Source organism: Zootoca vivipara, chromosome 10 (assembly GCF_963506605.1).
Source record: "Zootoca vivipara chromosome 10, rZooViv1.1, whole genome shotgun sequence".
Taxonomy (NCBI): domain Eukaryota; kingdom Metazoa; phylum Chordata; class Lepidosauria; order Squamata; family Lacertidae; genus Zootoca; species Zootoca vivipara.
In genome coordinates this window covers 16540342-16567567 of record NC_083285.1, presented here as the reverse complement: position 1 = coordinate 16567567, position 27226 = coordinate 16540342, and the positions used below count along the sequence as shown (strand labels likewise).

The following is a 27226-nucleotide window of genomic DNA, read 5'->3' as shown; positions in this document are numbered from 1 at the left end:
TATAATGCAGTAATGGGAAAGAGTGCCTTCAACCTTCCAGGATTGAGTAAACAAAACAGGGAGCAATTTTTGTGTGTGTAAATTATATACAACATACCATCTTAAATGGCATTTCAACCAGAGATCCGGACTTATTGTTGTTCACAGATTGCGTCTTTCAACGCCTTTGAACCCCGCGGGTTTGTCAAAAGACAAGCTCTGGTGATTGCATTCATTAATGGTATGTTTTTGTCAAAATCCTGAATGCGAGTTGTCCACCAAGTATGGACGGAAAAAGCCTTACAGTGACCAAAAGGACTAGTTATGCATTAGCACATTAGCTCACTTGGATTCCATATACAACATTGGGGGTGAATAGTTTGCTATCAACTCAAAAATTGACTTAACCCTTACAATAAGGTCTTTGCTCCCTCTTTGTTCGTTTAATTTCAAATATGGGTCTTTTTATGTTCGTTACTAGAAAAGATGCATCCTAAATGTACTTTTGAAAAAAACTGCATAGTACAAACCTAAAATTTCTATAGAAAAGGAGACAAAAGTTTATTGATTAAACCCAATTATAGAGTTGGGTTCATAATAAAACTCCATATTGATCTGTGGGCATGATGCTAACATAATCAGTCACATTTAGAAATTTAGCCCCAGATCATATTGATCCATGTCAAGTCCAACTTTCAGCTGTATTTGCAGATGGAAGAATTATTTAATTCAAGCTGAAGGATCTGCGGCATCACATCCTGAAAAGATGCACAAACTAATTCATATCACTTGGCTCTGCATTGTCAAAGCAAGAGTCACATCCATGTGACAGATTTCACCAAGGTGGATATAGCAAATAAACAGTGTGACAGTACATTGATGATTTAAGGTACGAGATGATCATCTGCAGAAACAATAGTATATTTTTCTAGCGTTTACAAAGCAACACCATGAATGATTAAACACCCTTTAAGCTGCAATCCTGTGCACAGTTAAATCCCATTGAAGTCATAATATGAATGTACAGATAAGTGAAAGGTAGATTACACCCCAAAGGGATCACCACTAGTTCAAGGGCAAACAGAGTTCACTTTATATATAATTTACCAACAATAGATAATAAAAAAACCACAAAAACAAAATGGGAATTGGTCTTAAATTGCATGGTGTTTTATTTCCTGGAATCACGTGGCACTAATGAAACATGTTGAACAGCTCATTACTAAAACTCTCCTCATTTTCAAACAATACTAAGAAGGATTTTATTTTCATTTTTTCTTACAATTCTTACTATTGTTCATTGCATAAAATTAACAAACTATTATCTGATGGCTCAGAAAAGGATGCATTGTTTCTCATGCATAAGCGCTCAGGACAGACATTTCCAAAGCGTTCGTAGCCTTGGTCTTTCAATACCGCTCTTTTCATTATATAGTCTTCTTTCAAAAACAGAAAAATGAAAATTAGTTTAGGTATCTTTTTGGAAATGTATTTATGCAGCACATTGAAGGCATCAACTCCTTGTTCAAATGGTCTCCTGCATATGTAATGGAGTTACATCAACCTAAATTGATTCCACGTTGTTGTGGCAGCCTATAACTAATACGGTAAAATGAGGTTCAGCTGAATAAATATAGCAAGAATAATTATAATAGGAAGCATTTCCTAAGGAGAAGAAAAAGCACCCCATCCACAGTCAGGGGTCGCAATGGGCATTGTTCAACAAAAGCCATAACTTGCATGGTGTCTATATGTTTTTATGATAGATAGCAGGCTATTTGTTTTTAATAACCCACTTTTTATTTCCCTCAGTGGTCTTGGTGATGGAAATGGAGCAGAGGATCACCCACCAAAATAATCCCATCAGCTGCTGACACTCTTAACATTGAAAAACCAGTCAGGGTGAGAGGGGCTGCCTGCTTGACTCTCTCTACCACAGGCATAGGCAAACTCGGCCATCCAGATGTTTTGAGACTACAATTCCCATCATCCCTGACCACTGTTCCTGTTAGCTAGGGATGATGGGAGTTTTAGTCCCAAAACATCTGGCAGACCGAGTTTGCCATCCCTTGTGATAAACCATGAAGTAGCAGCATGGACTGAAATATGAGTAAGCATAGGAGAGAACTTTATGAGATATCAACCACTGACAGGGATCCTGGGGGTCAATAACTGCTAAGTGATACCATTGGTCCTTGCAATACCAGGCGTTTGGCTACTCCCGGGTGTGAATGACTCTTCCCATAATTTTGTCCCAGAAGACCACAGTCAGGATCAAAACCCTTTTATGCTAGCCCTGCAGAATCTTAACAATGTCACTATACAGAGTCCCTTTGGTCCTGATCTTTATGGCTCGCTACATAAGGGAATGGAAGCAGAAGGGGATATTTGTCACGGACTGCCAGGCGCCAGGGAATCCGATTCCTCCACGGTAGGCTGCCAGGAATAGACAGACAAGGAAGCTCTTACCGATGTATTTTATTCAACATTCACAGAGAGAGGCTTAGAAATGCAGCCGCTCGGAGTAATGGCATTGCTGCCCCCCTTCTCTCCTCAATTGCCAACAACAGCACCACCCACCTTACGGTGGCTGTTGAGGGCCATTTGCCTACGAGCCCTTACTTTTAATGCTTGCCGGGTTCTGGGAGAAGGGGGTCTGGAATGCTTTCTAGTGATAACGTGTCAACCAGCTGCTCTGCCTCTGCCTCCTTCTCTCCTATTATTTCCCAACTCTGCTCTTCATCTACCTCTGAGCCGTGACCTCCTCAAGCAACTGTTGTAAATCTATACTGTCTTCCTCTTCTCTGGAAGGTTCAGGAGGGGGAGACGCTCTCCACTATTCCTCTTCTGCCCAGTCCCTGACACGGACACAACAAGGGTCCCATCACAAACATATCTCCTGTCTTTTCCACTGGCTGTATCGTTAAGGATGTGGGTTAATGGGGAAAGAGGCCTATCTTCCAATCCCAAGGTGCATTGCTTTTGCATTTCAAATTTATTGTCACCATTACAATCCCCAAAAGAATGGAGGTCATCTCAGATGGACTCTAGGACAAGGGTGCTGTTGTGGATGGAATGGCAGCTCTTGGTTTCCTCTCTGGTTCTCTCCCTGGCAAAAGGGTTATTTGCAATCATAGAACCGCAGAGTTGGAGGGCGACCCAAGGGTCATCTAGTCCAACTTTTGTTTGAAAACCTCCAAGGAAGGACAGTCCATCAACTTCCGAGGGAGCCTGGTTCCACTGTTGAACAGCTCTTACTACCAGAAACCTCTTCCTGGTGTTGAATCAGAATTTCCTTCCTTGCAACTTGAATTCATTGGTTCGGGTCCTAGCCTCCAGAGCAGGAGAAAACAAACTCCACGTGACAGCCCTTTAGATGTCATTATCTCCTCTCAGTCGCCTCTTTACCAGGCTAAACATACTCCATTCCCTCAACCACTCCTCATAAGGCTTAGTTTCCAGACCCTCGATCAAAAGTTCCAGATCAAAAATATGCATTACAATATAGAACCACTGAAACAACAACAACCCCACAACCCTCACCACAACACTTTTTAAAAAAGGAAATACTGTTTCCATGGAAATCTGCATTTGAGCTCTAAAAGTATCAGCTGTACATTTTCAAAGGTAGCACAACAGTGGTATAATGAGCTGCAATCAGGCATTTCGTGACACAAGCTGTTGGGAAAAATAAAGTTCCAATATTGCTTAATGACAGTAACGAAGTTCTAAAAGTAAACAAAAAACAAAATAAACAAAATAAACTTACTCTGCAACAGATCTGCCTGCATGTTGCTTCCTTTTGGGTTCATCTTCTGGGCTTGACTTGCAGGAATGGGCTTATAGGACTGACCTGTTGCTCTATACATTGCCTGAACCCAGAGGATTCTATCTTGCTCGTCGTCACTGGCAAATATCACCGTGTCGCCTTCTTTGACTGCATTAAAGAACATCTGACCACCCTGGAGACCTGCAAAATCAATCAGTCATAGTCTCCGATTCCAATATGGCTTTCATTCCAATATGATCAAGGTTGGAACATAAAAAGGAACCAGGCCACAGAACGCCACAAATATTTGCTACTTAGGGGCTTTACAGAAAGCTTCTCTTGCCTGCCCCTCTTTCTGTGATCCTTGGCTAGTTATACTTTGCAATGGAAGAATTTTTGTGTTTGTTTTTTTGTTTAGCTATATGAGATCATTTGCAAGAACAGTTGCATAAATAACGAATAAGCATCACATAGCAAAATACCTGCATGAGGCGCTGTATAGTCCACAGTGTATCCTTCAAGCTGCATTAACTCCTGGGGCTCAGATTTCTTCTCTCTGTAGCTGCACATTGCAAATGTGTACTGGCTAACCTGAGTTTAAAAAGAAGTTGGATTGGATACATTTCACTACGTCGTATTATACTGCAACTTGCAGAAGACTGGTAAGATACAGCACCCAACTCCTTGGTGTGTTGCAGAAAAGCTACCCACTGCTTATCTAGTTACAAATCACTTTTCACATAGCTGAGAAGGAATAGACTATTCCAATTGTAGAGTTGGAAGGGACCCAAGGGTCTTTTAGTCCAACCCCCTGCAATGCAGAAACATCAACCAAAGCCTCCATGACAGGTGGTCATCCAACCTCTGCTTAAAAACTTCCAAGTAAGGAGAGTCCACCACCTCCCATGGGAGTCTGTTCCACTGTCAAACAGATCTTTGTGTCAGAAAGGTTTTCCCCCATGACGTTTAGTTGGAATCTCCTTTCTTGCAACTTGAATCCATTGGCTTGACTCCTAGCCCCTGGAGGAGGAGAAAACAAGCTTTCTCCATCCTCCATGCGACTGCCCTTGAAATATTTGAAGATGGCAATCAGGAAGATCGTCGAAGAATTGATGCTTTTGAATTATGGTGCTGGAGGAGACTCCTGAGAGTCCCATGGACTGCAAGAAGATCAAACCTATCCATTCTGAAGGAAATCAGCCCTGAGTGCTCACTGGAAGGACAGATCCTGAAGCTGAGGCTCCAATACTTTGGCCACCTCATGAGAAGAGAAGACTCCCTGGAAAAGACCCTGATTTTGGGAAAGATTGAGGGCACAAGGAGAAGGGGACGACAGAGGATGAGATGGTTGGACAGTGTCCTTGAAGCTACGAACATGAGTCTGACCAAACTGCGGGAGGCAGTGGAAGACATGAGTGCCTGGCATGCTATGGTCCATGGGGTCACGAAGAGTCGGACACGACTAAACAACATCAATCATGAAGATGTCCTATTACTTCCACACGGACAGCCTGAAATGGACTCAATGCATCAGAGCAAAGCTACGTTTAGTCTTTCAATGATTTAGGCACTGGGGATAATAGATAATGCTACTGATCTCTTTGCAATATTAAGACTGTAGTGATATCAAATCCTTAATTGATTTAATTTTATAAATAAAAATGATGGATTTTGAATGAGATGAAGTAATATTTAAAGAAATACTCATTTTTTAAAAATGACAAAAATTGGGGCACTCCGATTTGTGAGATGGTCACCTATGTTGTCCTTCTGTTTCTGTTAACATGTGCCGTATAACTGTTTCTTGTCTTTGGGGAGGTGGAGTTCTCATTTTATCTGGCTGGGGGGGCCTGAACTGAGAGACGATATTTATTTGCCAGGTATGGCAAGCAAGTGACTTATCACCATGAGCTATGAACTGGAGGGGGGTGGGCTGAGGCTGAGAGGAAAAGGGTGTTCCTCCGTGAAAAGCAAATAAAAATAAGTGTGGAAAGAGCTACAGCTACCACCACCTACTATAATAATAAACAGAACTTTGGAAAACGATCTTGTCACAGGAGTGTGCTGGTCAGTAATCACACAGCTCAAAATTGGAGTTAGCTCTTCATTAGCAAAAATGCGATCGCCACAGACTTGGCCGAGTGTCAGGTCTCATGACTACAGAAACTCATTCCTGGTGGTATTACTTTGTGAAAATAAGTTGCCAAGACTGAAAGTCCCCACCTCCTCACAGCAGTCTAAGTCCCCTCTTTGCCAGGGCTTTTCCTGGAGACAGTGCCTTCATGCATCCAACCTCTCCTTTGTCTTTTTCATCCGTCTTCTGGTTCTGGGAGAGGGGAACTTGTCTCAGCAGGAGGGGAAAACATCTATGACTCTTCATCAGCCTCACTCACCTGATTCAGCTTCTGCCTCTGATTCTTGACTTCTCTCAGCCACAGACTCTCCCAGCTCACTAAGCCCTGTTACCCCTTCAGCTTCCAACACTTCCTCATCCTGGTCTTCTCCCTCTGACCACTCATTCTTGTCCCACCACCACTTCCCAGGCCCTGAAACTTCTTCCCTGGGTGGTTCCTCTGCTGGTTCCTCCCACCATTCCTCTGCGTCCAACCAGTCCACAACAAATGTTGAGCAGCAGCTGAGATCACCATTCCATGTACCCCCCACCCATAAACCCTTTCTAGATTGTGCTGCTTTCCACTATATATGAAGCTGCCAAGCAGGAGAGGAGTCCTTTAGGTGGGCATACCAGGAGTTGAACCTGGAACCTTACTGTTACAAAGCATGTGCTCTATTACAGATATGCCAGAGCAAAACATGCCTCCTGAACTTACAGACTGACTTCGTGCATTTTCCCAGCAATCAGGACTAGGAAATTATGGGGCCTCCAGTCTTGTGTATTTGCTGAGAAAACCAGCAGTTGCATCATCTGCCAGGTAGAAGACATAAAATGGAAAGTGACTGCCCCTATCAGGCAAGAGGTTGCTGGGCTAATTCAACAGTCTGGTGCTACCTGATACATGTTGCTTTTCTTAGTTCCCTTAATGGTGTTATTCACTATGCAGCCCACAGTTCATCAGCCTCTTGATGAATGCTGCTGCACAGAGGTGAAATAAAAAATGTTCCGATTTTGTACAACCCCTGAAGTGTCAACAGTGCAAGAGATATGAAAGCAGAAACAAAATGCCCATCACTCTGCATTGTCTCCTAGAGTCCTTCTGCATCTGCCCTATTCATGCAGCAGAATGAAGTGGTGGAACAGACTTGTGCACTTCAGATCAGACTGCAGGTGGAGGAAAGCAGCATGAGCAGCTGAGTGTGTGAGGGGGCATGTGGAGATGCAAGGGCAGATCTTTCATAGGGACAAGATGGTCCTTTCTGGAGACTACCGCAGAATCAGAAAGCAGAAGGAACACAGTTCAAATCAAAACCGAAAGCTAGATCATTGGTGTGTCTGTGTGCTGTGTGCCTGTGTGTAGTTAATCAACTTCAGCCCCAAACTGCTGAAAGTATTTTGGAGGGAAGCATAGGTTGGCTGCCTAGCACCCTAAACAGGATCGTTCCTGTTAGGGGGCTGGGGAAATATTGGAGGGTTTTGTTCTAGAACCCACTTGTAGCAAATGGAATTTGTGTTGCGGGCAGAGGAACCGGCTTGTGAGGGCAATGCGACATCGATGTCCTGTGCGGTCTGTCAGGAGGATCTGGGGGCGGAACAGAATGCTGCAGCTGTGCGGCTTCAATGGTGGGCAACTCCTCCTGGTGCCACCCTCGGTGGGAGGCTGCTTCAACCACCTCGGCCCAGTATACACCTCCACCCCCAACCTTCAGCCCAGACACAGGTCCTGTTCAGTTTCTGTTAATTGGTTCTCATGGGAAACTTACAGATTCTTGCTTCATACAATTAACTCAAGGCAGTGTCAATTTACTCTTGGCAGAAAGCCACGGTCTGCCTGGCCTGGAAACTACTCTCTGATTGGTTAACGACCAGCACTGAACTCAGTTATCTAGGAATGCTAGCACAGTTGTTTCTTGTTGGGTGTTAGGAGTAGGAGTGCTGCGTATGGTTGGGGAGAGAGAGAGAGGGGGGGGATTTATTTTGCTTTGCTTTGTATGCAGAAACTCTGCTGGTTTTCTTTTCTTTTAATAAATCCTGTAAATAGTTATTCTGCGTCTAGCCGACTAGTCATTTTCACCTCAACTAGCTTCTGCGCTGTGCAGGAAAACTCTGCTACGTTTGGGCTAAAGCCACTAGAGCTATGCCTGACACTTCAAAATTCTAAGAGGTCCAGCTCTGAGGGCCTTCTGGTGGTTCCCTCCCTGCGAGAAGTGAGGTTACAGGGAACCAGGCAGAGGGCCTTCTCAGTAGTGGAGCCCACCCTGTGGAACGCCCTCCCATCAGATGCCAAAGAAATAAACAACAATCTGACTTTTAGAAGACATCTGAAGGCATCCCTGTTTAGGGAAGTGTTTAATGTTTGATGTTTTATCATGTTTTTAATATTCTGTGGGGAGCTGCCCAGAGTGGCTGTGGTTGGGGTATAAATAATTTATCATCATCATCTCATTTCCTTCCGTAGCAGGAAGAGGAGCCGGCCACTGGAGCCATGCTGTGCTTGGATCCACACTTTGCTTCTGCACTTTTTGAATGTTGCAGGGTTGGGCCCCTACCTCAAAAATATTTGGGGGTTGGTGCTCCTGCTTGACAATGTAAAGAGAGAGAAAAAGTCCTTGCAAATTATTGTAGTTGTGTTAGGCATTCACAAGAAGTATCACACGGCATGCTGGGAGGGGAGGGGGAGGATAATAATATATTGATTTTAGCAACTAGTAAGTGGAAAGAGACTCATGATCACATCTTGTTTGAGGCAAGGACCAGTATGAGATACTGATTTAGAATGTCCGCTGATTAATAACTTCCACCGGGATAGCTAAACTAAGCATGCATAAATGCTGCAGTCCTTAGGCATAATTCTATTGATCTGTGTCTGTCAGAAACTGCAGGGCAGCTCACATAACTGAGATAACCAAGCGAATATCCGAGGGAAAGGGAGACTTCAAGCGTCCCAACGGCCAAAATGACAGCAAACGAATTCAAACAACAGCTTTCTCGAACACCATGGATCTAAGTTTGAGCGGGTATGAAAAAAGAAACCACCCACACAATATTGAAATGCACCAGCCCCAACGGAAGTTGTGAAGCAATCACTAAGCCTATCAATGAAGGATCAATAATATCACAATGCTCATCCCTTGCCACTGCGTGCTTCACCTATACTGTCAATAGAGCTGCAAGTGGCCTGTATAAGCTTATATCAATGAACAGAGCCCTACAGTCTGCTGAAGTAATTGAACAGCAGTGTCTTTAGACAACCAAGCATTGCATCTTTGTGCCAAGTTTTTCTCATGTACTGAAAACAAAGCCACACTCATAATGGCTCAATATGGAGGTTACTGCCTGTAAATCCTCCGACACGTGCATACTGCTCTTTTTAAAAAATCCTTCCCCACACAAACCTGAGGCTGAGAGCGAGCGGAGAGAATGTTCTGCCTCATGTCTAAGAGGAGGGGCAAAAGCTACCCTTCCCTTCCTTTAACCCCAAAGTTATTGTGGGCACTGGGCAAAGGACTCTGAAAAAGCCCTGCTCCGCATCCTGAGAGCTCTGGGGAAGCCCTGTTGGACTCTGTAGGAGAAGGGAAATTGTGGTCCTCCAGATATTGTTGGAATCCCCATTTTCATCATCCCTGGCCATTCAGCTGTGCTGGGGCAGGTGGGGGTTAAGAGTTCGAGCACATCTCCTCATGCAAAATGCCAGCTAAGTAACCTGTACACTTCTCTGAGAAAGTATCTCCTCTTTACAGAGGGGAGGGGTTGTGAGTGGAAGCCGCTCCCGCGTAGGCAAGGGGGCGTTTCTGCCCCTTACCTTACTTGCCCTCGCTGCCGCGCCATGCCTCCGGTAGCCAGCCAATAGGGCTTGCTCAGGGGCGGGGTTTAGCTGCACTTATTGCAGCCGCGGCAGATCTCAGCCTCCATTTTGCACCAGGTTTTTCCCGCCCACCCTCCCTTTAGGTCAGGCTATGTTTTTGACATTGCTACGGACTTCGGTTGGTCGCCTTGGTTGCCCAAGGGGGCTGGTAGGAGTTTTTTTGTCCATTTGGCAAAACTGGCTCATGCCTCTTGGTTTTTTCGCCTACCTCGTAGCAAATCGTCACAACTTTATTGGCGGTTGGGCATTGGTATATCCATGATGTGTTGGAGGGGCCAAGGTTCGGGCCATCGCCTACCCCTCCATCTTTAGGGTATTCCGTTAAAGCAGGCATCCCCAAACTGTGGCCCTCCAGATGCTTTGGCCTACAACTCCCATGATCCCTAGCTAACAGGACCAGTGGGGTCGGGGAAGATGGGAAATGTAGTCCAAAACATCTGGAGGGCAGAAGTTTGGGGATGCCTGCGTTAAAGGAATCCGGCGGTCGTGGAACCCGTCCAATGCCCTGCTGGTGGCTAGGGCCATGGCACGACCCCCGCTGGCATCAGGGGGAGCTGTCAGTTGTATTTGCAACAACAGGCTCCACCTTCTGGTTGCTAACCTTTGATGACTCCATGCTGAGCAGGGGGAGTCATCTAGTCTGTCCAATCCAATGCCTAAGCCAATACCACTCACATGCTGTAACCAATAAAGTCGTGGCCTTTTCCACCCATCAACTATAATACATTGTGTCCTTGTGTCTTTATTTCCCCAAGCGGGTGGCGGGTTCTCGACTCACAACTATTGGCATTATAGCTGTTTTTGTGTGCAATGAGTCACTGAATGGATTACCTAAACTGGCTCACATGGCCAATAGTCTGAAAACTCCTGCAATGGCCCACAGAAGATGACCCTGGCTGGGCCTGTTGGAGACTTCATTGGGTTCTGCTCTCGGTGTACCATGTCCCTATAACTAATTGTGGAATTGTTCTCTTAGGGCTGATTTGGGAAGATGTGGTAGGCAGGCTCTAATAGGAATCCATGATCCAAACCACAAATGCATCAGGGTAGCAAATGTGGTGCCCTCCAGGTGTTTTGGACTACATCTCCCATCAGCCCTTGCCGGAACAGCCAATGGACAGGGATTATGGGATCTGTAGTCCCAGACGTCTGGAGGGCTTGATGTTGTTTACCGCTTACATATGTGATCACAGGGCCACTTGAAAAAGTGTTGTGAATGCCAAAGGCTTTGGCGAAACCAGGTTTTAAGAAATCAGAAGCAGTTCTATGGGCTAAATTTCACATTTCTCAGCTGCAAAACTAAAATCAAACACACATGCAGCTTCAACACTGGAGCTGTTAAATGCGCTGAAGCTTTATTGCTCCACCAATGTTCTTGGCAATACTACTATCCATATTAAACAGGAAACAAACATTACAAACCTGTACAAGAACGAAGTAGCGCTTTTTCCACCTTTTCCAAACCTTCTGCCCAAGTGCATACAAATACCTGCCAAGTAAAAAATAATAATTATAATTTAAAAGGTTACACTAAAATGACTCTCAATGGCATATTAACAACACCATTTGAGCTCCTTTTGACTTAAGCACTTGATTTTTTGTTTTACCCTCTATTCACCTGCCCTTAAAATTCCTGTATAATTTTCTGGGTGATACGCTTACAATTTTAGTTTCAACTCAAGTATGTCACAGATATTATGTTACTCATCTTTTCAACAATCTTGTAAAGCAAGTCAGTATTCTCTTCCACGGGGTTAAGATTTGCTGAACATTACCTTGTTGAGTTTATTGGTGAGGCAAATTTTAAACTGTGACTTCAATGTGGTCGGCCTTTGGGACGTTGGTTAAAATCCTAGTATGTGAAGCAGCCCTCTGGGTGCCAAACTACAGGCTGTTTGTCTGCATTGCCGACTCTAGTTTTTCTGCAATTCATCTGCTGTTTATTATAACAGTAGTTTTCTATTCTCCACCAAAATTTTATTCACGATGGTGCTTCTTCTAAACACTAGAAGAACACTCGGTGTATTTGTAGCATTTTGTATGTCAAGATGTAGTTAATTACACAAGGGAAAATAGCACTTTAATAAAAAAAAGTCTATGCTGATAAAATGCTTCAAAGACCAAATAATAACAATTCCCTGGGGAGTACAGCAACATCTGGAGGCCACAGGTTAGCTTTGCCCCACCCCAGTCTTAAGAACCTTCCTGTAAATATTAAACGCAAAGCAACCCTGCTTGTTTTTGAAGAAGATCCTGCATTGTCATTTGAAGAGAAGCTTGTGTTGCGTTAAGCTTGATGTAAGATGTACGCCAAGTCTTTCCATCTAAAGAGGCATGGAGAGAGGAGAATATGGTCCAGGTGGATCCACTACTTTCTTATACCCCTAAAAGGCTGTCACCTCTTCGCACTCAGATGCTTCGAAGAATAAATCACCTACAGAAATACAATTTGTGTGCAGTGATTCATTCCCTTCATTCGCGCTTGCACAGAAGAAAGCGTGTCTGTGTGTAGGCCAATATTCCAAACACACGCTCAGGCTGCAGTGTTTACAATGGTATAAGGACATGACCATTCCCGTATATGCAAAGCAGACCCAATGCAAATAGGATTACTACTGAACTACCTTAACGTCTCAGCTGGGTCAGAAAGTCTCATACACTTGCTACTCAAGATGAAAGGCAGGATTTTTCTGGCTTTCAAAAAAAGGAAGTGGCAAAGGAGCTATAGCCTGCCTGGAAGACCATTTGCTCTGAAAACCTGCCCTTTATTCCTTTTATTAGCATTATTGAGATGTTTGCGGTGAAAGGAAAAGCATGCTGAGCAGAAGGCAGAAGAGCTTTTTTCCTTATCACAACTCAAAACACGTTCCTGGGCATGTGCTAGGGAAGAGCTCTGGCAAAGGAGCAGGTGAAATCAGTGATGATCCACTGGGCAAGAGATATTGGTCACAATATTGAAATGGCTGCAACGGAGAAACTATGGAATGTAGATTTGAAATTCACAGCATGTTCTACATTGAAAGAAAAACATATGAAAATGATATATAGATGACATTTATCTCCTAGCAGACTTGCAAAAATGTATAAATCAAAATCAAATCTGTGTTGGAAATGTAAAGAAAAAGAAGGCACTTTCTACCACATGTGGTGGTCCTGTAAGAGAACCAACACTTTCTGGGAAATGATTTGCAATGAACTGAAGAAAATGTTTAAAATAACTTTTAGTAAAAAACCAGAAGCTTTTCTTTTAGGGGTAGTGAACACAGAAATTCCGACGGACCTTAGAAATATGTTTATGTATGCTACAAGCGCAGCCAGAATCGTATTTGCCCAGAGGAGGAAAGAGGATGCTGTCCCAACTAAGGAATATTCATTGTAAGCCATTAAAATTATTAGTAGGATTGGAACGGTGCTTGCAGTTAAAAGGTGGGCTATGGTTTTATCGGAGAATTAATAGAATTGGATTAACAGAGAAGGTGCAGGAGAAAAAGTTAACATAAGGACCCACAAAAGGGAAGTCCAAGGGAACTTATGGAAATTGTTTTATTTGTCAGCTTGATGACTGTTTGTAAATCTGAAAATTTAAATAAATTTATATATAAAAAAGAAAAAGGTGCCCAAACCGCCAGAGTTATCAGGTCTAACAGCTTATTTAAAAAACGGTACAAACTTATAGCAAAGGTCCGATGGCTCCCTCCTTGCCCCTGCTCACCGCATTCGATGGGAAGGACTCCACAGCAAGGAGATGGCTGGTTCACACTCAAGACGCACTCAACCTTTATAGGCTCAGGCAGGCTACATACATCACATGATTAACACAGGTGACTGGCATTGACCCTCACAGGTAGCTGATATACCAAACATTACCTCTCCCCTCTAGCTATACCTGGAGCCTTCGGCTACATCAAAGTGTATGAAACACACTTGATGTCAGGCGTGGATAATCTTCTCCTCCCTCAGTAGTGTCAAAGGCAAGAAGAACAAGACAAAGAATCCATGTCTCCATGCAAGGGAGACGTTGCCTACTCTGAGTCCCTCCTCTTCCGTCCCCAACAACATCCTGAGAGTCTACAGGAAGTCCCGGGAGCCACACTCCTCTGCGTTCTCTGCTCTTGAATGCTAAGTGATCAACGAGTTCTTGGAGAAGGAGGCTCTCCCAGACTCTCCAAGGAGGTCTCTGCTGGCTGCTCCTCCATTTCCAAAAAGGTTGAAAATGCCGGAACCTTTTCCTGCAGAGAAGGTATATATAGACTAAGGAACACACTACTGCATGCAGCATTATGCGCACCGCCTGTATTTTAAAGCAAACAGCACAAAATGTCTGCTCTTTACCCAGGTACATCTGTATACATGTAGAACGCCTTCCGTTCGTTGAATATGGAGATGTTGGGGGCAGCGTCGGAGCTTCATGCTCCACCACCAGGGGCGGAGAGCAGACGCGCTGCCCCCAGGGATGTGGCACGCATTTCGGGAGGCAGGACGCGCCGTGCGCAGGGGTAGGGCGCACGTTTTGGGGGTGGGGCAGGCAGCTGCAATGGCGCCCCTGGGATCGCACCACTCGGGGCGGCCTGCCCCCACCGCCCCTATCTTCCTACGCCCCTGGTTGGGGGTTGTGTGGTGGCGGCAATTGTTGGGTATAATGGAGGGTGTGGGAACTAGTGAAGAAGCTAGATTTTGCAGCTTGCAACCCCCTCCACATGTACTTTCAAGGCCTGCAACATCCCCTGTCTTCTACGATCCATTTAAGCTCTTCAAACTTTGACTACAAGTTCCCCAAAATGTTTGCACGCATTTCTAAATGCACAAATCCTCCGGCAATTCGCACTGATTTACACTGTAATCACATACATGCCTACTCTGAAGTAAGTCCCACTGAATTCAAGTATGTTATAAGATTGCAGGCGTAGTCAGTACGCTTCCCCAAGTCTGGAATTCTTCACCAGGTTTCAGGAAAAGCCTCGCTTCTTTCCATGCTTCCTTATTGGTTGCAACGATGCAAAGGGGGAAATTGAATAACCCCCTACTCACAATGCCTGGAACTGAAGAGGAAAGGCAAAAGCTCAAACAGTCAGGAAATGCCATGCTAAAATCGGAGGTTTATAAAGCAGCGTGGGGCTGTTTGCAAAAGGGCTTTCAAATAGCCCCACACTGCTTTGGCTATGCACCTTGTTCCCAGGTGTATGGAGCCAAAGTGAGCAGGACTGAACCCCAGAGTGGGTGGCTCAGTTCTCAGGAGGATTAACCCCCCCAAGATGTCAGCTGATGGACAGGTACACAATGGACCAACGCAGACCCACGATGCGCCAGGACTGGTTTGGGTATCGAAGTTCCCCATCACTCCTCTAGCTCTTTGGGATGCATGATTTCCAATGCGCCTCCTTTCTACTTCTACTGATATGGGAGCTCCGATATCAAAAAGGCCCGTACTGAAGAGGTTTCCATGGTTGGAGGGAAGAGCCTTTTGGGTAAATAGGTAGCTGTAGTATACAGAGTTAGGCCACTGGTCCACTGAGCTCAATAATCACAGGCTGACAGCAGATCTCCAGGTTTTCAGGAGTATTTTCCACACCATTTGTAGATTCTGGGGGTTGAATCTGGGATTTACTGTATATATGGAACAGTTGCTCTGTCAGTGGGCTATGGTCTTATGGGGTTGGATCCTCCCCTCTGCCTTTGGGCAGGGAAATGCAAAAACACAGGACTACAGCCTAATCTATGTCTAATTAATACATTATATAATGAGCTCTCTTCTCTGCTACTTTTTGAGTGTGCAAAGTCCCCCATGTAGCACCATGGACATTTCAAAGACATTATTAAAATGTATTTTTTTCAAAATAACAAACATTATCATGAGTCCTGGGTTGTTGTCCCCCCCCCCCATATTCTGAGTGACTATCCCCATACAATTCACCCCTCGGATGTGCTGCACTTCCACAACAAGAAAATCGTGTTTTGTGTTAAATGCAATAATCAAAATCGTTAATACAGCATGTGGAAAATAGTCTTTCCCTGCCACCTGAAGATAAGTCCCAAAGGAACAAAAGGGGGGAATCAAAGGAACAAAATATATATATATCAAAATACACAGCAATGGTAGTCTCTATTATCTGCCAGTATGTCAAATATGTAGAGAGAGAACAAAAGTTTATGCATTAAGACCAAGCTGGGAGTTTTCACAGTTCTACGTGTTGATGAAAATGTCCTCATTGCTAATGGCTAGCTGAATAAATGGTTTATCTATGGAATACTGGAACAATTCATTCACGTGAGATGGCTGGCTTTATGACTTTCGGAGAGATTGTTTTCTCCTTGTTTGGTTGTGTGTGTCCCCCCCCCACTTAAGAAATGGAACAATCCCATATGCATCTTGAATACAACTTCTCTGCTTTCTATAAGGTTTTATTTATCACAATAGGGGAAAATGCAACAAGGGGAAGAAGGAGGAGGGAAAAAAAATCAATACACATAGCTGTTTAGTCCGGCAAAGGGCTTTCTTAAAAAGAAACCTCAGTCAAGGTTGAAAGAGCAATTAATGCAGTCTCAAAATCTGGGCCATTCTGATAGAGTTCAGTTAACATGTGGCAGAAGTAATCATCCACTTGTGAAAATGATTTTCAGTTCATTCTCAAACACCTTTCAGACACTCATGATCCCATTTAACTGACAACAATACAGGCTATCTGTGGGCATCGTTGCATTCAATGTGAGAACCAATCGGGACCAAATGCCCAGAGGCACTTTCAGTCATCACGGCATGTTCAGTGTTGTTGCCTAGCATAAAAGGAATCTTTCCTTGTACCACATTCCTTCTTTTATTTAACCCTACAAGATTAAGCCCCCCTCCCTTTTTTTTTTTTTTGCCTTCCATTGAGGATGAGAGAGACAACAGACTCAAGGCGACAATATGGCCTGGGTCATCAGAAGCGTAGCAGCAAACATTTCCAGATTGATTTTAGTACTTTTCTGCGCTCTTGAGAAAGAGGACTAAACACATCTTCACAACAAATAGGTGGAAGGGGGGGGGAGAATCAGCCCAAACAGCTGTTGCAATTATGTTTGCTAAGTACAAATATCTTGAGTGTCAAGAAAGCTAAAAAAATAATGGAGACCATTTCTATTAACTTCCAACGAACGAGATGCTTATATCATGAATAGGAAAATTGGCATTTAAATCCCAGATATTTCTTTGATTCCCCCCCCCTCTCCCACTTTGTTTCTACTCCTTCCTATATATTTTGCCCATTAATACAGGCATAATGAAGGAGAATCAATATACTGGCTGTCGCCACAAATGTAAAGCAACAGAGATCCATCAGTTCAGTTTCTGAACAATACAGGCCAGCTGGAACTTCCATTTTTTCTTCCTAAAGAACGCCTACCTCGCATTTAGTCATGTAAAGTGAAGCATATCCTACATCTCACTAATAAAGACGACTGAAACAAATGTAAGCGTTACGCTGGTAGTCACTGCAAGTCAGGAAAGTTCGCCTGTCAAACACAGAGTGCTTACACAACAAATATATAACCCCCAAACAGTAGGTAGGTAGGTTTTTAATAACCTAAAAACAGCAGGTATATATGTTGTCTGTAGGTTCTCCGCAACCTTACTAAAAAGGGGGTTTCTTTAAAAAAGAAAAGATGAAGCTAGAGGGTCCCCCCCCCCGTAAGCCAAGAAAAACTGCCCACCAGGCTTCCAAAATGTTTGCTAGACCACTGCCACGCTGGGAGTTACATCTTCAGAAACATTCCACTCTTATTCTTTACTTACTGAAGCTCTACCTTGTTGAAATGAAGTAGGTCAAGGTTTTTTCGGTGCCTGAAAACCACCTGGGAACCCCAGCTAAACTGCCTTGCATTTTATGATGAAATAAATGTGGGCCATAAATGAAAATAAATGAATCTATTAAATTATCTTTGCAGACCACTTTCTGGAAACAAGGGGACTCAATACCTTTAAGTTAAAAAAAAATCCCAAAGAGAAAACAAAATCATATTATTTATGCCACATTTTTCTTAGATAATTAGTGGTCACTTCTCACCTCCTTTATCAAGACGTTTCACTTCCTTCTGAATGCATGCTTACAAAATCAGAAATTGTGCAGGAACCCTTTAATAATTTCTGACAAAAGTCCCAAAGCAGTCACAACCTTATCTTGTTCCAAGCAGCTGTTCTATCAGAGCAATCCTATTCATGTCCTACTCAAAAGTAAGTAAATTCAGTTCAATGGGACTTCAACCCAGGATTGCAGCCTAAATAAAAATTCTAAATCCAATCCAAGAAAAAGAAAGAAAGCGAATAGATTCCTTAAAAAAAACACCTTCATTTAAAACATTATTCTTAATATGTGCTTGCAAAGAAATAGAGATAAATACTTCAGATAAATTAGCCTAAAAGTCGATTTATTTTTAAGGAATGAAGAAAAAGAAACAAAAATGGGGAAGGAACAAAAAAAAACAGACTCTGAAATGGCTCCTTACAAAAGTGGAAACCATGTCAGATGGGTAGGGTATAAATAAAAAATAAAAAAATTGTTGTGGTTGTGGTTGTTCTTAATCTAACTTCTAGGCACACAACTGTTCTATTAGATAATATGCCATGCCTCTTTTTTCATTTACATATTTTTATTCTGACCATCTACTTTCACCAACACCCCCCCAAAAAAAGCAAAATCAGTGCATGCTCTCAAGAAATGTTCAATCAGGAGGTCCACACAGCTATTATTTTGAAAGTTACATGTGACACAGATAATTGACTCCTGGTAACCTTTCGTAATGCAGCCTTTTTGCAGGGACATTCAATAGCGCGGGTAAACTCAACCATTACTATGTGCGCCTTCCTACCAACCTTACTTGGAAGTACAATAGGTTTTGAGCTTAACACTGTAAAATTGCGGGACTAGGGTCAAGCTCCAGTGCCAGGAGAAGAGACGATTGTCACCCAGTACGACAGATCACAGGATCAGTTCCCTTGGATAAAAAGGGAAGCCTGCAGTTCCCCAGTAACTAGGATGCAATTGTGGACACGTTGTACACATGTACTACTGTAAGAAAGCCAAAGCCATCTTTCTCCAGTGATAATTTCTCTTATGCACTATTAGGAAAGGGAAAATATTTCCATTTCACTTTCTCACCTTTCCAATCTTATTAAGTTCTCCAGATTTTCATACCAGTGATGTTTTTTAAAAAGTCATTATGAAAATTCACTGACATTTGACTGCAAATTTCTCCTTAAAAATATACGTTTTGTAGGCATATTTTTTCTAACACAATGCATTTCTGGATCCCATTTTCACCAGCATATGTATTTTCATACGCACTGCTTGGGCTGGAGAACTGCGTTTCCAAATTCACGTTGTTTAGGGAAGTCTTTAATGTTCAATGTTTTATCGTGATTCTGTTGGGAGCCGTCCAGAGTGGCTGGGGAAATCCAGCCAGATGGGCGGGGTATAAATAATAAAATTTTATTATAATAATAATAATAATAATAATAATAATAATAATAATAATAATACAGTAGTAGTACCTCGGGTTATGAACTTAATTCGTTCCAGAGGTCCGTTCTTAACCCGAAACCGTTCTTAACCTGAGGTACCACTTTAGCTAATGGGGCATCGCCGCCATGCAATTTCTGTTCTCATCCTGAGGTAAAATTCTTAACCCGAGGTACTACTTCTGGGTTAGCGGATTCTGTAACCCGAAGTGTTTGTAACCCAAGGTGTTTGTAACCCAAGGTACCACTGTAATAATAATAATAATAATAATAATAATAATAATAATAATAATAATAATAACTGAAGTACACATGACTATTTTTATTCATCTGGGTACATTTGAAATCTAGCCTTTCCTTCAAGGAACATGGGGCAGCAGTTCTTATCATTGTCATCACCATCATTTTAATTTATTACCAGCCTTTCACCCTAAGGTTCCACAGTGGGTTACAACTATTTAAAACACAGCATTATCATAGAATCACAGAACAGCAGAGTTTGAAGGGGTCCCCCAAGGGTTATCTAGTCTAACCCCCTGCAATGCAGGAATTGAAACCAGTTCTTAAAACTCACATGGTGTGCCCAAGAGTCCAAACATTGTCTTCACATCAGCTGAGAGAGTATGGCTGCTCCAGCCCAGCTCACTCCCTGAACTTCATGGTGACATCTCTGCACTGTTAGACCAAAATTACAACCACTGCACCTTACTGGTTCTCAACCTGTTCCACGGCTACAGCCATAAAACAATTTAGCATATACCCCATAATTTATGAACCAAGCTATTTGCGGTATCTTGTAATTATTTTTGCAATCACTCATAATCATATTTCTTCTTCTTCTTTTTAAACAAAAGCTGCCAAAGAAATTAATTTAACAAAAATATTTTAAAACACTGCCAGAGGTTTGGAACTCATCAAGGAAACAAGAAAGTTTCAAGTCAACACACTTATTAGTTGTTTAATAGCAAAGCTACACCGGCAGGTTAATGGAAGGCCTTGCAAATTAATTATCACACCCCAATGGAGGAGAAGCGACCTCAGCTTCATAGGTACACAGATCCAACACACAAGTAAGCACATTGTATTTCCAAGAGTACAGGGCAAGCCTGAATGGCACCCACAGCTAACCTCCTTCGACAGCAGTAAAAGGTAAAGGGACCCCTGACCATTAGGTCCAGTTGTGACCGACTCTGGGGTTGCGCACTCATCTCGCATTATTGGCCGAGGGAGCCAGCGTACAGCTTCCAGGTCATGTGGCCAGCATGACTAAGCCGCTTCTGGCGAACCAGAACAGCACACGGAAACGCCGTTTACCTTCCCGCCGGAGCGGTACCTATTTATCTACTTGCACTTTGACGTGCTTTCGAACTGCTAGGTTGGCAGGAGCTGGACCGAGCAATGGGATCTCACCCCATTGCAGGGATTCAAACCACCGCCAGCTGGCTTCAATATTGTCAATTAAAGAGTTTATTTAAGAAGCATAAATAATTAGGATTTGAAAAAAAGAGAAATCAAAACTGCAAGAAATTATAATTGACAACAATATAAAACCTCTATCTAAAATGTACAAATATTTGTTAGAATGGGAATTAAAAGACGAAGATACAAAATGTGTGATGATTAGATGGGCCCAGGATTTGGGAAGGCCAATTCTCAAATCACAATGGGATACATTATGGAAGAAAACAATGAAATTTACGGCCAGTGCTGGTATTAAAGAAAATATGATGAAATTAATGTACAGGTGGCATTTGACCCCAAATAAATTAGCGAAATTCTATAAAAATGAATCCAAGATGTGTTGGAAATGTAATAATGAGGTGGGAGATTATTTCCATTGCTGGTGGGGATGTCAGAAAATCAATAAATTTTGGAGGGAAATATATGAGGAGATGAAAAAAATGTTAAGAATCACCTTCAGAAAGAAACCAGAGTATTTCTTATTAAGTTTGATACCCGAGAATATTCCGGAAAATAAGAAAAGTGTTTTTCTTTACGCATGCGCAGCGGCAAGACTTTTAATTGGCCAAAAATGGAAAAAAGAGGAGGTACCCACGGTTCAAGAATGGCAGTTGAAATTAATAGAACTTATTAATCTAGCAAGAATGACGGCAATAATCAGAAACATATCTAAACAGAAATCTCTAATGGAATGGGAATGTGTAGAAGTGTATTTTAGGAAAAAGGGAATAAAAACTGAGTTAGCGATTTGTTGGGATTAGAGCCACATGGGGATACTTATATCTATATTGATATTTTGTAAAGATGGAGAAAGTTAGAGATAGTAGAATAATAATAAAAGGGTAATGCAAGTAATAGGAGAAAATATAAGGAAAGCGATATATAAAGGGTTTGGAAGCAATTTTAATTGGAGTGCAGGGATGATTTTATTGTAGGATTGTAAAATTGTATTAGTTATCTGTTTGTTTGTCCTTTTTCGTTTGTTTATAAGTTTGTATTCTTTTTTTTGTTTATTGATATGTTGTTCTTTTAAGATGAGAAATAAAGTTTATTTTTTTTTAAAAAAAAACCACCGACCTTCTGATCAGCAAGGGAGAAAGGTTGTTTTCTGCTGCTCCAGAGAAACAGACACGGAGCAATGGATTCAAGGTACAAGAAAGAAGATTCCACTTAAACATTAGGAAGAACTTCCTGACAGTAAGAGCTGTTCGGCAGTGGAATTTGCTGCCAAGGAGTGTGGTGGAGTCTCCTTCTTTGGAGGTCTTTAAGCAGAGGCTTGACAGGCATATGTCAAGAATGCTTTGATGGTGATTCCTGCTTGGCAGGGGGTTGGACTGGATGGCCCTTGTGGTCTCTTCCAACTCTATGATTCTAAGCCCTAGGCTCTGTGGTTTAACCCACAGCGCCACCCAGTACTTATTCATTAAAACCATAAATCCCACTTGAAAACAACCCACCTGTCCCCAAACCCGAACAAGAGGTTCTTAAGACAATATGAATGCCTTGATTTGTTCTGTTCCTCAGACTGCTGCTGCCCCAATTACCATCAGCCCCAGTCAGCAAGGACAATGATCAGGGATGAAACGAACCATGGTCCAAAACATCTGGCGAGCATCAGGTTGGGGAAGTCATTTACGCTGTGGGTAATGCATACCTGTGATGGGACACACACAGCGGCTTGCATTAACCTCGATTGCAGGGTTTCCCAAACTTGGGTCTCGAGGTGTTTTTGGTCTACAATTCCCATCATCCCTAGCTAGGAGGACCAGTAGTCATGGATGATGGGGGGGAAAGCAGCTCGAGACCCAAGTTTGGGAATCCCTGCTAGCTTTAGTAGTACGCAGTTCCCCTCACTGGGCTGCCATTGACATAAAAACACAGTATAAAGGTGATTGATGAATTCAAAACTGTCTAAATCCATACAGAGGCAACCACAGAGTTGTACAGTAATCTTGTCACTGCACTTTCAGCACAGTTAGGAGGCACTTCAGTGGCTGCTTGCATTGGGTATAATCCAATTTAAGTCAACGAGGCTACACAAGTGTTAAGTGGGCTTTAGATGACCTTCTTAGAAACTCTCAGGTGCTGTTTGTCAGACTACCGAGTCAACAAACATCAAGCCGGTGTTACATATTTATATATATCTGTTTGTTTGTGTGTGTGTACACACATACGAGGTACACTCACATTCTGCATTCCACAGCGCAGTTCGTCTAAAGCAGCTAAAGAACGGGACAATAGAAACGGATTGGGTTCCCTGTTTAGGGAAGATTTTAATGACTGATGTTTTAATGTATTTCTAGGGTGGCGCTGTGGGTTAAACCACTGAGCCTAGGGCTTGCCGATCAGAAGGTTGGCGGTTTGAATCCCTGTGATGGGGTGAGCTCCCGTTGCTCAGTCCCAGCTCCTGCCAACCTAGCAGTTTGAAAGCACATCAAAGTGCAAGTAGATATATAGGTACCGCTACAGCGGGAAGGTAAACGGTGTTTCCGTGTGCTGTTCTGGTTCGCCAGAAGTGGCTTTGACATGCTGGCCACATGACCTGGAAGCATAGCTGCCAAGTTTTCCCTTTTCTCGCGAGGAAGCCTATTCAGCATAAGGGAAAATCCCTTTAAAAAAGGGATAACTTGGCAGCTATGCCTGGAAGCTGTATGCCAGCTCCCTTGGCCAATAACGCGAGATGAGCGCTGCAACCCCAGAGTCGGTCACAACTGGACCTAATGGTCAGGGGTCCCTTTACCTTTACCCTTCTGTTGGATGCCACCCAGAGTGGTTAGGGAAACCCAGTCAGATGGGCAGGGTAGAAATAACAGCAACAGCAACAGCAACAGCAACAACAACATTTCACTCAAGCAAAACAGTTTAAGAGAAACTGCTCCTAACTTCTCATATGGCTAAAATATGAATGGATCACTAGTGAGGCTTAAAAAACTTCTGAAATTGCCTATGAGTTCTACTGATCCGGATCCAGAAAACAAAATATACAGTCATACCTCGGTTTAAGTACGCCTTGGTTTGAGTATTTTCAGCTTAAGTACTCCGCGGACCTGTCTGGAACGGATTAATCCACTTTCCATTACTTTCAATGGGAAAGTTCACTTCAGGTTAAGTACGTTTCAGGTTAAGTACGGACTTCTGGAACCAATTACACTCATACTTCGGGTTAAGTACGCTTCAGGTTGAGTACTCTGTGGACCCGTCTGGAATGGATTAATCCACTTTCCATTACTTTCAATGGGAAAGTTCGCTTCAGGTTAAGTACACTGAACCAATTGTGTTTCCGGAACCAATTGTGTTTGTAAACCGAGGTACCACTGTATATAATCTGGGATCCAATTCAAGGTAGCACTAAAGAGATTGCTCAGTATGTGCAAGCTTTTCTGCTTGTCTATCAGAACCACATGCCCTTTTCTCCCCCTGTCTCTTCTCTGGGCAATCAGATCTGGGAGCATGTGCACTGGCTTCTACCTGCAGAAAACATTGGTGGAATCCAGACCCTGCTCTGTGCTGGAATTCAATAATTCCTTTATTGCACATTGTATGGCTCCTGCTGGGATTGCACAGAAACCAAGTATCCATATTGCTTGAGATTGAAATCTGAGCTTCTTATTGTGTTCTCTTTTTTTGCGGGGGAGAGGCAACTATTGTAGAATGTGTAATACTTGGTTGCATCAAGTGTGAAAGCATACTGGAATGTTCCTGGTTTGTTCCTGGATTCTGCAAGCATGGTGGATCCTGGTAAGGCCACGACAGACTTTGCTGTAGCACTCTGAACTTACAGCACTGTACAGTACAAGCAAAATCCCAGCAGCAGCAGCAACAGCAGTCACTAAAAGCTTTAAACCCTGTTATTGAAAGAACTGCCCCCGCCTCCAATTACCCATGGGTGGTCTAAACACTCTCAGGCTGATTTAGAATGTCATTACATTGACTCTGAATAATTTGGCATAGAGTATCCTGGGGCAATTTTTAGGTGGTGTTTAATATATAGGATTATGCAATGACTGCTCCATGAGTTGGGCTGCTCAGCTTTGGAGTGAAGTTAGCAGCTGGTCAGCACACTCCCTTGACCGGCCCCTTGGCTCATCCCTATCAATTTCACACTTCATAAAATAGGCCCCAGGAATCTCTACATGTGGTTCTCTGGAGACCCTCCCCCCCCCCCGAAACTGAGGACCTGAAGTTACACCCTTGATACAAGTGTACTGTCTTAACAGCTTCCTGAAACCAAATTCCATGAGTGACACAGCCACCAAAGGCGTAGGACTGAATCCACAAAAGCATGAGTACCACACTGCTTGTGGCGTTCTGAAAATGTTTGTGCCATTGCTAGTGGAAGAGTGCAGCCCTCTAACAGGCAGGTTCCAACAGAAGTTCATGTGCTTGTGCCAGCAGAAGAACACATTTTAGTTACACAGTGGTACCTTGGTTTCAGGGACCCAGGTGGCGCTGTGGGTTAAACCACAGAGTCTGCTGATCAGAAGGTCAGTGGTTTGAATCCCCGGGGCAAGCTCCCGTTGCTCGGTCCCAGCTCCTGCCCACCTACCGGTAGCAGTTCGAAAGCACATCCAAGTGCAAGTAGATAAATAGGGACCGCTCCGGCGGGAAGGTAAACTGTGTTTCCGTGCACTGCTCTGGTTCGCCAGAAGCAGTTTTGTCATGCTGGCTGCATGACCCGGAAGCTGTCTGCGGACAAACGCCGGCTCCCTCGGCCTATAGAGCGAGATGAGCGCCGCAACCCCAGAGTCGGACACGACTGGACCTGATGGTCAGGGGCGCCTTTACCTTTACCTTGGTTTACGAACAGTCCTGTTTGTGAGCACACACGCTGAACCCTGTCCGTGGAGCCTACCCCCCAAAGAAAGAGACCAGAGACCAAAGTACGGGTTCAAATTGGCCACAGCTTTATTTAACTTCAGAATGTGGGAAACTTGGCATAGGCCTTAGCATGTAACCCTCTCAGCCTGTCTGGGACTGAGGATGTGGAGAGCAATGAGGTGCAGTGGGAGGGGACTGTAAAGCACAAACTTACACAGCGTGCCCTCCCACCTTAACTCCATCGGGAGTTTGACCTATGTGCCGCCGCTCTAGGGCCAGGGACTCCCGCAATCAACCCTTTAATGGGCCCTGCAAATGCCGCCGTGTGGGGGTGCATGAAATGCCTCCCCCCCCCAACTTGAAGATAAACTAAAGGATACTTTGCCAAGGCCTAAATCTGCCACCCGAGGCCACCAAGAAACCCACAGCTGAAGAACAAACGCTTACCCACCCAATTTTTAAGGCCTTGGCTCATTCCCCAGGGGGAGGGGTCAGGTACATGGCCCACATGCCTTGGCATCCAGGGTCAGGGCAATGCCTCCCCACAACCAAATCGTTCACTCCCAGGTGCAGAACCAAAACTTTGGATGGTCTGGTTTGCAAACTTTACCTCAGTCTAAGAACGGAAGCCGAACTGTGGAAGGGCACTGGCGGCGAGGCTCATTAGGGAAAGCGTGCCTCGGTTTAAGAAAGAATTTGGTTTAAGAATGGACTTCCAGAACGGATTAAGTTTGTAAACCGAGGTACCACTGTAGTTCATTTCTTTCCTGAGCAAAACTTTTCTGGCACAAGGTGCCCGCAGGCGACATCTTCTGCGTCTTCTGGCCTTTAACTGTCTTGCAGTTGAGGTTCTTCAATTCTGTCCCTGCTGTTGCCCAGAGCTTAAGAGCTTCCACTTCGCTTCTGCCTCCCACAAGGAGGTAGGCAAACCACAGAGAGTCATCTACACCCACAACTGTGCCTTTACCACCCTAACAAGACACGTTTGCAAAGCCAGGAACGAAAGATGGTTTCGAGTTGGCTTGCTATGATGGTTTCCAGAGCAAAACAAACCATCATCGTGGCCTGGTTTGGACATCATGATGAGCTAGCTTCTTCATGGTTGGGAGGGACGAAGCAGATGCATTTGGGCTCAGTATGGCTTAATAAATCATAGTTAATGGGCTTAGCGTCACCGTTACATGCAAATGAGACAAATAACAACCCCATGTGGACTCTTGACAGGGAAAGTCAATCCCTGACTTGCCAAATATACCTGCATGATGAAGCTGGATTCAAATTCCTCTATGTGTCAGATTGACATTTTATGTTCTTTCGATTTAGACTTTTAAAAACTCCCTACATATATACACCTAAAATGCATTGGGGGGTGTGTGGCACTGTAAGTTTATCAACTTAAAATCTGTGTGACTTGCCTCTGAACAGACATACACCGGTAGCTGAGGTCTGATCAATGAAGGATATAACAAAAAAAGTTCTGAACGCCTAATATCAAAGACTGCAACGTCTTGAATGTAGCACACTCTTCAAAATGAAAGCAGAAATACATTTTAGGACAGGAAATAGTTTCTTTCTTCATTCTTCCAAAAACAAAATAGAATGGGCACCCAACATGACATAGTTTGCATATAACTAAGCTTTGGAAACAAAAATTATAGGTTGCCACTAGAAAATGAAACCCAAACGTTTTACGCATTGCCCATTTTACATTTTGAAGTTCAAATTCAC

At 43.5% G+C, this 27226-nt stretch overlaps 1 protein-coding gene across 8 annotated transcripts in view; it reads right to left on the bottom strand.

The window, feature by feature from the left end:
* CADPS2 (calcium dependent secretion activator 2) overlaps positions 1-27226 on the bottom strand; it is a 327080-nt gene that overhangs the window by 123010 nt on the left and 176844 nt on the right. For 6 of the 8 annotated variants that reach the window (XM_035128678.2, XM_035128680.2, XM_035128683.2 and 3 more), the window contains exons 9-11: positions 11152-11218; positions 4231-4339; positions 3749-3949 (exon numbers count right to left, since the gene is read on the bottom strand). In XM_035128678.2, the coding sequence (XP_034984569.1) occupies positions 3749-3949; positions 4231-4339; positions 11152-11218 (377 nt within the window). The remainder of the gene's footprint in view (positions 1-3748; positions 3950-4230; positions 4340-11151; positions 11219-27226) is intronic. The other 2 variants (XM_060279570.1, XM_060279572.1) reach the window with 1 other exon arrangement.